This window comes from Schistocerca piceifrons, chromosome 10 (assembly GCF_021461385.2).
Source record: "Schistocerca piceifrons isolate TAMUIC-IGC-003096 chromosome 10, iqSchPice1.1, whole genome shotgun sequence".
Classification (NCBI taxonomy): Eukaryota; Metazoa; Arthropoda; class Insecta; order Orthoptera; family Acrididae; genus Schistocerca; species Schistocerca piceifrons.
Window position 1 is genome coordinate 128862567 of NC_060147.1, and position 17593 is coordinate 128880159.

The 17593-nt window shown below is 39.2% G+C and overlaps 1 protein-coding gene across 1 annotated transcript in view; it reads right to left on the bottom strand.

Annotated features, from left to right (window-relative positions):
• Positions 1 to 17593, bottom strand: part of LOC124718759 (protein draper-like) — a 174507-nt gene that overhangs the window by 14429 nt on the left and 142485 nt on the right. The window contains exon 17 of the mRNA XM_047244373.1: positions 14038 to 14238. Coding sequence (XP_047100329.1) covers positions 14038 to 14238 — 201 coding nt within the window. The remainder of the gene's footprint in view (positions 1 to 14037; positions 14239 to 17593) is intronic.

The following is a 17593-nucleotide window of genomic DNA, read 5'->3' on the forward strand; positions in this document are numbered from 1 at the left end:
TATCTGTAATTCCGTGGAATGTCTCAACAACTTCAGACTGAGAGACACTGATATCCTAGTGAACTTTGACGTGGTTTCACTATTCACCAGGGTGCCTCTACGAGAGTCAGTCGAGCTTATTGGGCAGAAATTTGACAAGAAGACCTCCAAACTCTTTAGGCATGTCTTGACGTAAACATATTTTCTGTTTAATGGAGAATACTATGAGCACACAGATGGAGTCGCTATGGACAGCCCACTCTCGCCGATGGTTGGAAATTTGTACATGGAGCACTTCAAGGAGGAAGCCTTGGCATCATCAAATTGGAAACCTACTTGTTTCTTCCGTTATGTCGATGACACGTTCATCATCTGGCCCCATGGTAGGGACAAGCTCCTGGATTTCCTTACACACCTAAACTCCAAACATCAAATTCACTATGGAGACCAAAGCAGAAGGAAGATTACCATTCCTGGACGTCATGGTCAAGAGAAGAGCTGATGGTACCCTGAGCCACAGTGTGTACAGGAAGAAAATGCACACTGAGCTGTACCTGCATGCAGACAGCTGCCACCACCCTTCTCAGAGGAATGGAGTACTAAAAACACTAGTACACAGGGCGCGCAGCATCTCAGACGCGGAGAATCTGCCCCAGGAATTGGAACACCTCAAAACCGTGTTCCGAAAAAACGGATACTCTGAATGGCAGTCAGATGCACTCTATGTCCCACCACCACAGCACAACCTGTGGGGACGGAAGAAGAGGTAGCCACTGCCTTTATTCCATACAATGGCACACAATCGGGGAAAATCGGCCATATGTTAAACAAACACCGAGTTAAAACCGTCTTCTGCCCGCCCAATAAAACACAGGCATTACTGGGAAGTGTGAAAGATGACCTCGGTTTGAGGAAGGCCGGCATATACCAAATTCCCTGTGAGTGTGGGAAGCCTTATACCGGACAAACAGTACGCACCATCGAAGATCATTGCCGAGAACATCAAAGGCACACTCGACTGAAATATCCAAATAAGTCGGCAGTAGCAGAGCACTGTTGGTCCAAGAAACACGAGATGGATTATAAGCGTACTAAGGTCCTGGCTCAGAACTCTAAATATTGCGACAGCGTTATAAGGGAGGCTATCGAAATTCGCACCAGGGAAGATCTTATCAACCGAGATTGCGGCTACAATCTCAGCAAGGCTTGGGACCCGGCACTGAATGTAATTAAGAAGACACTCAGCAAGAAGTACGAACTGGCGACCAGGGCAGACGTAGCAAGCACATCGACGCTACGACAGATTTCGACGTCCACGTCTTCGTGACCGCCAGCGCATGGGTGTGGCCGGCGAAGAGAGCGGCCCGCGGGGGGAGGGGCTTTAAATTGGCTGCCCGCCCTCAGGAGCTCAGTTTGTCAGCGCACCTGACGATGGCGACATGTCTGATCGCCGAAATATTGTGCCCATTGGATACGATGAATCGGCAGTATACCCGTGGACTGTTCGAGCAACAAATACGCCAGGAGAAGCTGAAGAATCACACAAATAAGGTAGAATACGAGCAATATACTTAAAATGTGATAAAATTTAGCAATTCACACATGGATTTGTAAGCAGGAACAAATATATATGAGCCTGCAGAAAATCATATGATGAAAGTAGCTTGTGTTTTATATGAAACAAAAACACATTATGAAAACGATGGACTGCTACTCAACTTGCACACACGTCTGCAGTCTCAGAGAGCTGAAACTACACTCAGCTCTCCGAGAGTGCAGACATGTGTGTGTTTTACCAACTGCTGGATGTTGGCCACACGGCAGCACTTAATTGCCAGTAGTGCTCGTGCCTCATGTTGACAGTGTGGTCAGTTGGGTTCTGATTGCTGGCAACTAAGATGGGGCAAGCCTGAGTCTGTCCTCGCTATTCATGTTATTAGGCTGTTTAAGTATTTTGATGGTCTCTCTGGTTTTGCGTTTTGTCATAACTGGCTGCTTGGCCAACACACAGGTTTTGCTGATTTTATTTCTTTTCCTTAGTCTTGGAAAGGAAAGTACTGCGAGCAGACAGAAAGCGTAGCAATGGGGTCTCCCCTGGCAGCTAACTGATCTATGGAAACCTTTAAAGCAATGGCCATCAGTTCAGCTCCTTTACACCCACGTTGCTGGTTCAGATACGTGGATGACACGTTCGCTATATATGGCCTCATGGTGAAACGGAGCTACACAACTTCCACGAATATTTGAACAATAAGCATGGCAAGATACAGTTCACACTCAAAGTAGAAAAGAATGGTGCAATTCCATTTCTAGATGTCGAAGTATACAGGAGAACGGAGGGCACAGAGTATATCGCAAGCCTAGACATACAGACAGGTATCTGCATGCCCAGTCCTACCACCACCCACCGCAGAAGAACTCTTGTCATCTGTTCTTTAGCAATGCGTGCACAGTGCCTAATTGATGCTCAAAACATCACACCTGAGCTTAAAAGGCTACGCACAACATTTGTAGCCAATGGCTACAGCCCTGAGCAGATCCACACAGCCTTGTCGATGAACACAGTGACAGAACACCAGCAAGACTGCGGAAAAGAAATAAAATTCAGCGAAGCCTGTGTGTTGGCCAAGCAGCCAGTTATGATGAAATGCAAAATCAGAGAGGCCATTGAAATACTTTAACACCCTAATAACATGAACAGGGAGGATGGACTCAGGCTTGCCCCATCTTGGCTGCCAGCAATCAGAGCCCAACAGACCGCACTGTCAACATGAAGCACGATCACTACCAGCGAGTAACTGCCACATCCAGCAGCCAACTTCTCATTCGACGGTGACTACCAATCATGGCACATAACACAAGAGCTGATAGACAACAGAGATTATGTTCTCCCTCCACTGCATCACCCTATTAAAATAAAGTTCCCTCTCCATCTTCCTTAAGTGACCAATGAAATTAACTACCTTTTTAAAATTGTGACATAATGGCATGCGCAGTGAACAGTAACAACAAAATATAAAGGACACTGCATAGCTAGAACGCACCATTAGACCCAGAAGAAGGCCGCTGAAACATTGGTTTTTCTCCAGGAGCAGTAGTTTTTTACATCATGACGCGGTACCATACCCAGAAAACTTTTATGTCGATTTAAGCTTTTGGCTGAATGGCCATGTTTGGAGATATAAAGCACATACATATTCACACAAGCAAAACTCGCACACTCATGGCCACTGCCTCCATCTGCTGTGACCAAATGTGGAATCATTCATCCCACCCAATACTACAGCTGTGAGCAAAAATCAGACAGAGTAGGAGTAACATATGTACAATACAATTCAAAGAGTGCAATAGACCTAAGAAGTAAAAATCAGGAACACAATGCAATGAAACCAGCTTCTGTTTACTATGAAACAAAAACAGTATGGAAGACTTTAAATTACCTAACAAGAAAATGATGTGTGCTCCACATGGTTTGGCAGCGAACCGAGGTGATGTTACCCAAAGTCCCTTCTTAAGTTTCATCCCCCTGGTATCACCAGTCAAATAAATTGACAAAACTTGTGTAACACAACAACAAACATAAGGCTGGAACTGAACCTGTCAGTCAGAGCTTCTCATATCATTATACCAAATGAAAGTAAATGTATAAATATTAAAATCCGTACCACATACATAAAATTAGTATGCAAGTTTAGAATCAAGTAGCCTATTCATTTGGATACACCATGTGATACTTGAAAGATGTATTGGTCCACCAAAAGAAAAACAAACTGACAGTCTGTTGTTAAGAGTGCTTCATCATTCAGGAAAGAATGAAATAGAGTAATGTAATTAAGAAAAATAAGAGAAAAAGGAAATAGATTTGATATTAAACTGTAGACACATTTCAGTTTACAACTAAAGAAAATTTGCCATTCCTCTGTTGCATAAATATATTGACAAAATTATTACTGTACCAAAAATGCTGATTAACAACAATTGTGAATCAGACCTACTGCAGCTGTTGACTATGGCTGATGGAATCTTATGATGACTGAGTGAAGGTCTGTTCCATGAACACTGCTGAACTATTTGGAGAGTTAAAACTAGAACTGTTGTACATAAAGCAATACAACAGCCGTAAGAATGAACACCCATGTAAAGGCATTATAATGTAACCAGACATTCATTAGTACAAATCAATGTTATGATGCAGTCAGTGTTATGAATATAATTGCATGGAACCACTATAATTACCATTGTATCATATCTTGTAAGAGAATGACTGGTTTTAACAATTTACCAGTTAACTTTGACAGCTAATTTACATACATCATAGCTGGCAAGGAGAAAAACTGAAGCACCTGTATTATGTACTGGCTAGGCAAAAGCTTGTGCTGAACAGGAAGTTTCAGCAGAAATGACAGTTTCTATCCTCTAGAAGACAGAAATGAGTATTAACAACTTTAAATATTAACAGTTATGAAAAGGGTAGCACACACACAAACCACTGTCTCTGGATGCCGAGGCCAGACTGCAACAGCAGACAATGGGAGAAGCAGTCTGGGGCCTGGGGTGGGATGGGAAGAGGGAGAGATAGTAAAGTGCGGCTTGTGGGAGCATACTGGGACATGGCAGGGAGAGAGTAGGGCAGCTAAGTGCAAGAAGAGAAGTAAAACAACTGGCTGAATTGGTGGAATAGAAGACTGAATAGTGCTGGAATGGGATAAGTGGGTGAAGGACTATGACTAACGAAGGTTGAGGCCAGGACAGTTATGGGAACGTAGGATATATTGCAGGGAGAGTTCCCACCTGTGCAATTCAGAAAAGCTTGAGTTGGTAGGAAGGGTCCAGATGGCACAGGCCGTAAAGCAGTCATTATTCCATCTTGGATTTTCTATTGAATGAATAAAATTTTATTGTCGTTTAGCTATTACAGCAACTGACAAAGTCAAGTTACATATATACAAGTTATATAGCATATATACATGAAGGTCAATATGTCACTATTGGTTTTCCATAAAATACAATTTTTAAAATCAAATAATATGAAAACATTGCATCATAAATTACTCAGTTAAAGAAATTATGCTGTACTCTCCAAACCAGTACCACTATGATATTTTACAGTCATAAAATTCCTGAAGTGAGTAGCAAGCATTTGCAGCTAACCAACTGAATAATTTGTCTTTAAATAAATCAAATGGAGCTTCTACCCATTCTAGTGGCAGTTTGTTAAACATCTTCATTCCCACCACTTCATAGCTGTTCAGTGACTTGGATAATCTGTAGTAAGGTATGTCAAGATGGCTACTATTTCTGGTTCCATGAGAGTGTACATCTCTTATACGCTGGTATTCTGATAAGTTGCTCTTTATATGCAGTAGGGCAGTGTAAATATACAAGTTTATAACAGTTAATATTTTTAAATTGATAAACAGTGGTTTACAGTGGGCCAGTTTATCACTGTTTGTGACAATTTGAATTACTTTCTTCTGAAGAACCAAAATGTCCTGAAGGTGCGAGCTATTTCCCCATATTAAAAGCCCATAAGATATAATGCTTTGAAAAAAAGCAAAGTAGGCCAATCTTACATAGGCCGCAGGTACATGGTTTTTTAAATTCCTTAACAAATACACCACTCTAGACAGCCTTGCACTAATGTATTTAATTTGTTTTATTCAAATTACCAGTTATCTGTATTCAACCAAGAACATGAAGTTTGTTGATTGCCACCAAAGGGCAGGAGTCAACAGCCAACAGGGCAATGTTTTAGGTCAGTACGGCATATATCATACATTCTGCTGAACAACGTAATATTGTATGGTGCTAATGAATACTGTGACTGAACATAAACATTAGAGTAGTGGAGTGTGTTTCAAAGGATTGTCAAGAAGTCATATCTGGCGCCATTATTGTGTTTGCTGTGTATGAATGAAAACTTCTGAAGTAGTCACTGTCCAGTTAACAGTGCTTTTAATTGTGTAATACATCAAAACCATGAACAGTTGCATGCCTGATGCACCAAGTGATCTTATTTTGGAATTTATGTTCACAGTGATAGTGGACCACCAGCCAAAAGATACAGTAAGGGATGGAAATATTTCACACTTTACAATTACAAAAACAGAAAGAACTGGAGTACAGATCAAGAGGCTGCTAAATTATTAACTTCTGGGGGCTTGCATGAAGTGTTTTACAAGGAGAAGGGGAACACTGGAAATGAAAAGGAAAGTTAAAGTTATAGACCTGCAGGCAGAAAGATATATTCAATTGCAACTTCCAATTTCTAGCAGCCACATGAAGTTCAAATATGATGGCTCCAGCTGAATGGGAGTACACAGTGCAAATGCAACACATGGAGGCAGGAAGAAGGAAGTGAGAAAAGGATGGAAGGAGAGGGGGATGCCATAGTAACAGCAGAACATGAAGAAGCAAAAAATGAAGTAGTGATAGAAACATTAATCCTCCATTACTCGCATGATAATCCATGACATGGTCACTCACATTGATGACAGATTCATCCACAACATAAACAGTGTATCTGGACACTGTGGATAATGTATGAATGATTTTATGAGTATTTTATTTAAATCCAAACATAATACAGTAAAGTATGCACTAGACGATTCTCATTTTTTGCAATTTTTCTTCAGTAGCTTCAGTACCACTCTGATAGAAGCCAACTTCTCATTTCCTCTGTGAACATCTCTACCAAGGATACTGTCAAACACCAGACATCTCAAGTGCAACTTGAATCAGTTTTCACTCATGTATAAGTAACTTGGTTCAGGTCCAGTGCATTTTGCTTTATCCCACAACTCTAAGAACTCCTTTCTAGATCATCTCAGAGATCCACACAGATGTTACAAACCAATGATAGCTCTGATCTCTAAACATCTTTTTCTTTAGCATTCCTTTCCCTCTAAAAGTTACCATCAACTTCATTGATGTAAATATTAATACATGTGGCAATAATGGGTATTATATTTTCAGCCAAAAGTAACTTTGTAATATCTATTTATTTGTTACGAGGGTGGTCCCATTAAAGAAAAAACAAAAAATTTATTTATTTTTCAACATAATCTCCTTTCAGTTCTATACACTTTGATACCCTTATTATAATAAGAACTGTCTTACTCCTCAAAATAACCATTAACTGCTGACATCATGTCTTCATTTGTTGAAAATCCTTGACCACCGAGTCATTTTTTCAAGTTTGGGAACAGAAAATAATCCGAGGGGCTAAATCTGGCGAGTAGGGAGCATGAGATAGCAATTGAAAGTTTAATGAATTAATCTTGGCCATTTCAATTATAGACTTGTGAGCTGGTGCATTGTCCTGAAGAAACAACACTTTCTTCTTGGCCCAAATATTGCAATAAGTTTGCATAATACTCACCATTGATAGTTTTTCCTTTTTCAATGAAGTTAATGGAAAATTATCCAATGTGCATCTGAAAAAACCAATGCCATGACCTTGCCTGCAGATGAAATGGTCTTCGCCTTCTTTGGAGTCTGTTCTCCAATTTGTATCCATTGTTTTGATTCTTCTTTTGTCTAGGAGTGCAGTGGTGGACCAATGTTTCATCCATGGTAATGAAAATGTGCAAAAAATCAGATTTATTGCTGTGAAACTTCACTAAACACTTAACTGAAACATCTTCACGATACTGTTTTTGCTTGAGTGTGAGCAAACGTAGCATAAACCTAGCACACAGTTTTCTCATGTCCAAATTTTCAGATAATATCCAATGTACCACACTTTTTGGAATGCCTACTAGCTCGCGCATTTTCAGTCGACAATCATCCAGTACTGCTTTGTGGATTTTCTTCACCATTTCTGGAGTCGTCACCTCATTTGGTCGACCACTGCGATGCTCGCCTTGGCAGCTCATATGGCTGCATTTAAACTCAGCTACCCAATATTTTACTTTTGTCATGAAGGAACAGACTCAGCTGTAATATTGGTTGCACTGAAGCCTTTCAAAAGAAATATTGTGTCAGATAACGATGACCAATTTTCTCCATTTTCACAAGTTCACTCACAGCGTTCACTATTGATGGCTGCCAAATAAATACTATACAATGTGGCATCTTCAAACTTATAACGTATGCTTCATAGATTCTACGCTTTCTAATCCAGAGGTATTTTTCAACAATGACTGCCATCTCTCAGTCAGGCTGGGTACTTATGGGAGCACCCTCGTATGTGAGCTTCATTTATAGATCCTGATAAATGTGTAATATAATTATAAGATCTTGTTCTAACATTGGTAGGATATTTAATTTTCCTCCATTTAGCCATTTCAACTTTTCCTAAAAGAAATTTGTACTCTTGATTTACTATTTTCTGTGATATTCATGATTTTCTGATACTTCTTGTTCCCTTCCTGAAACATGACCAATTTCATGCACATAATTCTCATTCTCTTCAGTGTTAGGAACTTCATCACTCAGCTCATGGAACTATTCCAACCAAACATTAAGATCACTCTGTCCTAGTTTTCTTTTATCTTAGAGGTTTATTCCACAAAGTAGATGTTTAGAGAGTATTATCTCTCACAGGTAAGTATTCTATATAAAAGACAAATTAACTGTAATTACTTTTGATACACCTAAAATAATGCAATTGAAAGTTGGACTGAATGTAGGAAACCAGTGAAGTAATGTACACTTTGTTTCAGATTCTAACAATTGCACTCGCGCAGATGACAAGTGCCCTCCAAATGTTTGATAAACAGTGCAAACCCACATAACTGAAAGCCAATGATGGCTGAAGCTTACAGACGGAGTTAAGGAAACAAACTCAATCCAGCTCAGACAAAATACAGATGGGAAAATCATGTGGATGATAAGTGTCACCTGCACAAGCAATGGAGGGTTAAAAGATGAACTGGTATCGGCATGTAATAAATGGAAGACTCAACCAGCATCAATAATACAAATGAGTAGGATGCGTGGATAGTAAGCTGAACTAGCAACACCTATTACAGCACTTCAATGATGGCAAGATGCAATGCTGATGTAGCAGCCGAGCATGCCACTGAATTTCACAGCCATAACCTACTGTGTTGTTGGGTACACAGAAGGTTCTTTATATGAGTGAGTGCTTATTTCAAATGTCATTTTAGTGCAGAGTTATATTACAATTAGCAGTGTGTTGTGAGATTCTGAGAATGTGTGTTGAAATGTTTTCAGTGAAAAACAATCGTATGCTGTCTGATCACAAGTTGTATTAACCACTGCAAACAACAACAAAAATTAAGTATCATATATTTCCTAAGAACAATTACACCAAACAAAAATGATTAAAAAGCTTATAAACATAATGATTCATTTTCAGTTGCTGATGTTTTTTCATGCTTTTTGGTTTAGGAAAGGTATTTGAAAAGCAAACTATTGAATGTTCCTCTGAAACACAAGTTAGAACCTGATGTTCTAACTGCGTATTTCCAGTCCTACAGAATGGATATAGGTGGAAATAATGAGCCTAATAACAAGATAGTAAATTGGATATAAAAACTAAATTACTGTAAAGAAGTAGAAGAGATTCTGCAAATGAATCATCTAAAACTTTCATGGCAAATATTGTAGAAATGGGCACTGGTGTCATTTTCACAAAATGGATTGTTAGTCAGAAGCTCATATTGTTAGCCAAGAAACAGATCATAATAATACTTAGAAAGTGTATTTTTTGTGCAAACATAAAGTTTTTTAAATGGAACAATGTCTATTGGCATTAACAAACTGAGTCCGCAGCTCGTGGTCGTGCAGTAGCGTTATTGCTTCCCGCGCCAGAGTTCCTGGGTTCGATTCCCGGCCGGGTCAGGGATTTTCTCTGCCTTGTGATGACTGGGTGTTGTGTGATGTCCTTAGGTTAGTTAGGTTTAAGTAGTTCTAAGTTCTAGGGGACTGATGACCATAGATGTTAAGTCCCATAGTGCTCAGAGTCATTTGAACCCATTAACAAACTGAAAGTGGTATAAATCAGAATATCAGTGAGGTTTTTTGCAGGAATCTAGTACATCTCATTTACGAGATATCATATTGTACGAAGTTTCCACACCAACATTTGTCTGTAACATTCAACCTGCATAGTTGCTAGGTACAATGTTCTTATGTTTGCTTACAGTGTGCTTGTATGTTCCTTGAGTGCATATAGACTTGCTAATCAGTAAATATGTGGCAGTCCAAGTAGTAGGTCATGTGTGGATGATGGGATATACTAATGCATAAAAAGCAGACATACTCATGCTGTACAAAGCGTTTCAGGAGAACACAGTTCATTCTTGTACAGTATACGAGGCAAGATATCCCAATAGCTATCAATCATCTCGGCAATTATTTATCAACATCTTCAGACAGTTGCTAAAAGTGGTAGAGTTACAGCTAAACAGTGTAATGGAAGGAAACAAATTACAACAAAAGATGGGGAACTTAATATTCTTGCTGCTGTTTGCAGTTGATCTGCATGTTGGTTCCTGCAGGATCGCAAGAGGAAGTGGCACGAGTCAGACAAGTGTCCTATACATTCTCCACTGACATAGGTTACACCCCTATCACATCTCCCTCCATCAAAAACTACATGGAAACGATTACGAGAAGCATGTTAAATTCCATACATGGACATTAAAGACAGGACACTCCAGGTGTAGCATGTACTTTGTGTAGTGATGAAGCCATATTTACCACTCATGGCCAGCTAAACCACTGAAACATGCACTATTGGTCTGTTGACAATCCCTGTTAGTATCATCAGATGGTACATCAGCCTCCACGAAAAGTAAACATGTGGTGTGGGATGAAACATGTGTAAATAGAATGTTTGATAACTTTCATGGATCATATAAGTACTATTTTGACATAGTCTTCCCACTAAAGCAATGTAAATTAAAACCAATCAGAAACAGAAGTTGGATTACTAAGGGCATAAAAAACCCCTGTGCAAGGAAAAGATTTCTACATTCATATAAAAAACAAAATAATATATCATTAGAAATGCAAAATTATAGCAAATAATACAGTAAGATCTACCACAAAGTTATTAAAGAGGCAAAGAAATGGGGAAATGATAAATATAAACACAAATCAAAAAACAAAACACGGGCCACATGGAACATCATCAGATCTGAAACACACCCAGAACCAGTGGCAAAAAATATTAACGTAAAGCTGGAAAACAAACAATGAATACTCTGGCAAAGCTGCAAATGATCTTATCCAAAGCACCTTTCAGAATACTAATATGTGCTACATTGAGAACTGTAAACCTCCTACGGGGTCTATGTTCCTCAAGCAGGTCTCACAGAGTGAGCTCATTAAAGAAACTTTCATGTGGTTTTGATGAGAGTCCAGATTTTATTATAAACCAAGCAAGATATCATGTTGTAGAACCTCTGAAGCATATTGTTAATCACTCCTTTTCCAAATGTTCTAAAGATTGTGAAAGTAACCCCTTTGCGCAAAAAGGGAGCCACAGACAATGTTAACAATTACAGACCTGTAGCACAGCTTAGTGGGACCGATGACCATGGCAGTCTGGTCCCTTTAATCCCCCCAAACCAACCAACCAACCACAGCTTAGTGGCTTCTGAAAGATCTTCGAGAAGCTCTTTTATAATAGGTTGTTAGAGTTTGTTAACAAAACCTCATTGCATTAGCATGGCTTCTGGTAAACTAGATCCACAACCACAGCAGTCTATGAATATTTGCACTCCATTCTAAAAGCTGTAGATGAAAAGGAAATGGCTACTGGAATATTCTTGGACCTATCCAAAGCATTTGACATTTTAGATCATGGTATCCTCACAACATAAGTTGAAAAGAAAGGGAATTAGAGGTATTCCAAATGAATGGATGAGACCATATCTTACTAGCTGGCAACAAAAAGTTGTTCTCAAACTAGACATAATAACTGAAAACATTTCAAGAACAACAACATACACATCAGAAAAAAACTACCATCAAATATGGTGTGCCACAAGGATCAACATTAGGCCCTATCCTCTTTCTTTTGTAAATTGATGACCTCAATGCCAAACAAAAAACTTTATTTGCAGATGATGCCAGTATTCTGATTACAGGGTCAGACCAAAAAGAGCTTCAATTAACAACAGATGGATCATTGCTGGAGCTAACACACTTGTTTGGAAAGAGAGAGAAAAAACAGTGGCCATGAACTTTCATATATATCCCACAATAAACAACAAAATGAACGAACATTGAAAATAAACAATAAAATTAGTTGATGATGTTATATTCCTAGGAACTTATCTGCAGAGTGATCTCAAGTAGAATACACGCATTAAAGCTCTTACAACCAAGCTATCATCAATCTGTTACATGCTGCAGGTACTAAGCACAAGCTGTAATAGAGAAATAGTAATACAAGCATATCATGCACATTTCCAGTCAGCAGTCTGATATGGAATAATATTTTGGGATAATTCACCCTGTAGTCAATCTTTTTTCAAAACCCAGAAACAAGCTATCAGAATCATCTGCAACATAAAGAGGCAATGTTCATGTCGCTCCCTTTTTCCTACTCTAAAGATACTGAACCTTCCTAACTCTTTGCCTCTACATATGTCTGCATATGTGTGCGCGATAGTATACCTGTCCCTTTTTCCCTCTAAGGTAAGTCTTTCTGCTCCTGGGATTGGAATGACTCCTTACTCTCTCCCTTAAAACCCACATCCTTTCATCTTTCCCTCTCCTTCCCTCTTTCCTGATGAAGCAACCGTGGGTTGCGAAAGTTTGAAATTTGTGTGTTTTTTTATTGTGTCTATCTACCAGCACTTTCTCGTTTGGTAAGTCACAGCATCTACACACACACACACCTGTCCTATATTTGTACAAGATGTCACAGGACCAAAACTAAATAAACAGATTGTGAGCCACCAGCTCGAAGGCCCGTTTTTCATAGATGGAACACTGAAAATGCAGAAGTATTGCAGCTTCCTAACAGACCATCTTTGACAGATGCCAGAAGACATTCCTCTGCAGACTAGGAGGAACCTGTGGTACCAACATGATAGGTATCCAGCACGTCTTCACAAATTGTTCTGAAATTGTTGGATTGGGCACAGAGGACCTGTATCTTAGCTGGGCCATCCCCAGAATTTGATTTATATTGACTTTTTTCTGTGGGGAAAGCTGAAAGACACTGTCTACAAAAAAATATCAACTACACCCAATGATATGCAATGACACATTACTGCAGCCTGCTCAGATCTCTCTGCTGAATGCTAGCGTGTGTGGAGCAGTCATTCGATATCAGACTGGAAGCATGTATTGCCACTGCTGGTCATCATTTTGAACACAACCTGTGATGGGTCGATTGTCTTGTTACTGGTCACAATCCATGTCACTAGGGTATGCACTTGTGTTGTTTTTTATTGTGTGCTACCACAGATTTGTACAAGTGTCAGCGTGGGAACTTTTCAAAATACAACATCTCATAAACGACTTGCACTATAATCCCTCAACAAACACCACTGATATTGTTATTTACTCTACTTTCGGTATGTTCATGACAATATACAGTGTTATACTTTGAACTGACAAAATAAGTCCGTGACTACCAATCTGACAGCAATAGCACTTTCCACTTCCACAATATTTGTGGTGCAAGTTTTAGGTGATTCATCCTGTATACAAACCACTATTAAAGAAAAACATATGTTACAAAAACTAAAACTGCTGTAAATGCAACAGTTCATGTTTGTGATCCAACAATTAGAAATTATGGATAAAGAAATGAAACAATTTTGCCAAAAGAATATAAATGTACAGTATAATATCTTTCAGTGTATTGCCGAGTTATTTAAAACAAAATATCTTCAAAAAGTGGTTGAGAGTTGTTTCTCTGACAGTCAATAAGTGATTATGAAAAGGGTATGTACTAACAGCTCATTTGAAGATGCTGCCAAGTATTGTGACTTACACAATGCGATCCCATTAAGTATTATGTCTGTCTTTTAGCACAATACTAAATTCTATGACAGAGAAAATTACTAAGAAGAAAATAAACGACAGAATCAGATTGAAAGACACTAGAAACAGAGAGGTTGTTACCTGTGCAGCTGCCCGAATCTCCATTGTCAACGGTACATCCCTCACATCCCAGTTTTTGCAGCTGGATCTTGGTTGTGTTGTACTTGTAGCCAAAGTCATTGTGAATCTGGTGCACATTGTTCAGGAGAGATCCAGCTCCATCTTTCACTGTGGATGGACTCATCTGGTACGAATACAGCGGATTGTCGATGTTGTGTCTGTCTGCGGATAAATGACTATTTTACTTGTATGACACTGGTACTGCACTTTGCCTTGTAACATGGGAACAGACAAGGTCACAAACCAACAATGGTACAACTCGTTGTATTATTTAATAAAAGAGAAAAAAATGGTTGGAGGCTCAATTTGTTCAGGTATAATGTAGTGCAATCACACAGAACATCAGATCCAGGGAGACAAGCATAGCAATACAATAATGACATCAGAGGAATGCCAACAAATCATGTTGACTATTTTGTTTTATGATGCCAGTACCAGACACAAAACAAGTGAAAAATTGCATGCATTCTATTACTATAGTATGTGAGCACCATTCTTTGCCTGATTCATGATTTTCTGTTTGAGAAGAAAAGTTATAAAATATATCTTTAGTATAATATCAAACATGTTTTATTCACAAGTTTTTAAAAATATGAGACACAAAATGGCTGGCAACAATTTACTGTCATGAGGCAAAAATCTTAATACTGCTGACAGACACATGTAACAGAACAAGAAACTATCCTAGCATACTGTTAATGGATTATCTATGAAATTGTTTTAGTTATGGTATATTATTAGAATGATCAATTTTGAAATTGTATGATTTTATCTTCAAATACGCTTGAGGAAATGGAAAGTGAAACTGAATAATTTTGAGGTCTATCACATGAGGCAAACACCACACAGCAGCTTAATACAGGGTGTACATAAAGTTCTATAACACTTTCAATTATTTATGCACAAGAACCAAACTGTTGTGGACTGACAAGACAGCCAGTCCACAGTGACGGGTAACCGAAAGGCACGCGCTTAAACTCACGCAGGATGGCGTGAGGTCTGAAACAGGATACGTAATGAATGCTATAAAGAAAAGTACGTAGCTGCTGGAATACTTAACTTTAATTCATCATTTGTATACATCGTTCTTGATGAGACATGCTTCATACGATAACTATCAATTGCTGTGGCGCCTTGCTAGGTCGTAGCCATTGACTTAGCTGAAGGCTATTCTAACTATCTTCTCTGCAAATAAACGAGGCTTCGTCAGTGTTGCATCACCAGCTAAGTCGTCCGTACAACTGGGGCGAGTGCCAGTACGTCTCTCGAGACCTGCCGTGTGGTGGCGCTCGGTCTGCGATCACTGACAGTGGCGACACGCGGGTCTGACATGTACTAATGGACCGCGGCCGATTTAAAGCTACCACCTAGTAAGTGTGGTGTCTGGCAGTGACACCACACAAACATTTTACAGATATCATACATATGTAATTTTGAACAGAAACCCTCAAAGTTTTTTTTTTTTTTTCTTCAGGTATACCACCACAGTGTAGTTTGGTAATTTGTTGATAGTCAGCGCTAGTCGTAAACATGGTGAGTTCAGGTATGGAGTGAGCAAATTCATGAAATGGCCTCCCCAATCACCAGATCTCACCCTGTGTGACTTTTTTCTGTGGGGATACATTAAAGATCTGGTGTATGTACCACCTCTACCATGTGATGTTGCAGAGCTCCGGGAGAGAATACACGAAGCGACTGTTGATGATGCCATGCTGGGAGAGGTGTGGCAAGAATTCGATTACCATATTGATGTCTCAATGGTGTTCCTGGAATTTATGTACACCCTGTATATTAGCCAATAATAATATATTAATGAAAGAGAGTTGGGTACTCCTCAGCCTCCATCTATAATTATGAATCATATCAAAACAAACTACCCTAGAATAACACTGCTAGCCAGTGCTTGCGTATCACTACATAACAATCTGCAATTATGACAAGCTTTTGGGAGCTCACATTTTCTGCTTGTGCCTTTCACCATTCTGCTGACCTTACCAGGTCAGTGTATGACCTAGAAAACAAATTCTTTGAGCTTAAGTGTCGACCTCCTCAAACATCTGGACAGATCCTCCATACCTACTGGCCACTTTAGAACTGCATGGTCTGTTAAAACTGTGAAACTCATCCCATATAACAGCAGTAAAAACATTTAATGCAATAAGTAAGAATTAACATCTCATTTTCTGTGGTGGAGTAAGTTTTGTCTGCTTTGTACAACTGACACAAGGCATACGATGTTCAACCCCACCTACCTCCTGACTTAACGCACAGCACAGTGTGTAATTACTTTCACTGCAAGACAAAATAAATAGTTTCTGGTAGTCCAGGAAGGCCAAGAGAGTTACCATTGTGATATACCTTCTAGGCGCTTAAAGGCTCCTTCTCATTAAGCTCCTCAATTGAATTTTCCTCCCTTCTTGAATAAAAGTTTGAGTGGCTGGACAATCGCAGTGCACTTAGAAACAAATTTACTATAATAGTTTGCCAGACCAAGGCAGAACTGCACATGGTGTTGGCTAATTCTTTACAGCCTTCACAATCCTGGGGAATGGCGTTTCTCCTACCTCAGCATTAGATGTGCTAGGCACAACAGTTTTCTTTCCTTTTCCTTTTTTTTCCTTCTTTGTACTATCCTTAACCATCCTACATGTTCCAGTACTTCTTTCCAAATCACAGCAATTCCATCCAGATAAAAAAAAAGCATAATTTCAGTTTTAATCCTCACAATACTCCATTTAACAAATGCTGAAATGTGGCTGGTGCTTTCTTTAATCAAAAAGCAGACATCAATACTGGTAGTGGCGTGAGGAATGGTAGATGCTGTTTTGGTTGATCTTCCAGCAGATGGATCCACTCCACAGAGCCATAATTGCAAAGTACCTACATTGTCTCTAGTTATATTCTGTTTTTGTAATGTAACATGTAATTGTTCATTTACTCAGGTACCTGTAATCACAAAATACCAATAGGCTTTTGCTGCAAAAATCCTCTTGTTTAGTACAATCACTACTGGTGTACACTATGGAGAAGTGCTTTCTTCAATAACTGTTGGCTAAATTCCCTCATTAGCAGTTGGAGGTCAATTTAGATTTTGTGTTGTGATACTAGAGTCACAGATGAAGCATCAGGCAGGTGTACAAGTCTTTGTATTCTACCAGTAACACTTCTATGTTTTTTATAACCACCCGCTCTAAATTAGCTAATTTTCCATGTAATGAGGTAAAACTGTCCAAATTCTCTTCCCGTAAAACCTCTGAATTAGCTATCACTAATTCTTCAGTTCAGGGGCAGCCAAGAATTTGGCCCACAAGCAATGCCCTGGCACAAGTACCATAGTGCTCAGCCTAGATGGACATTTCCGACACGATCACAGTATGCTGTCCGAGAGGGAGGAGGGCAAGAGAGGGAAACCGCAAACATGTCACATTACATGAAAATGACTCCGTTTTATATTTCACATTTCTCAACAACAAATATCACAGACAATACAAATTTTCAGCACTATGTAAGTGTTTTT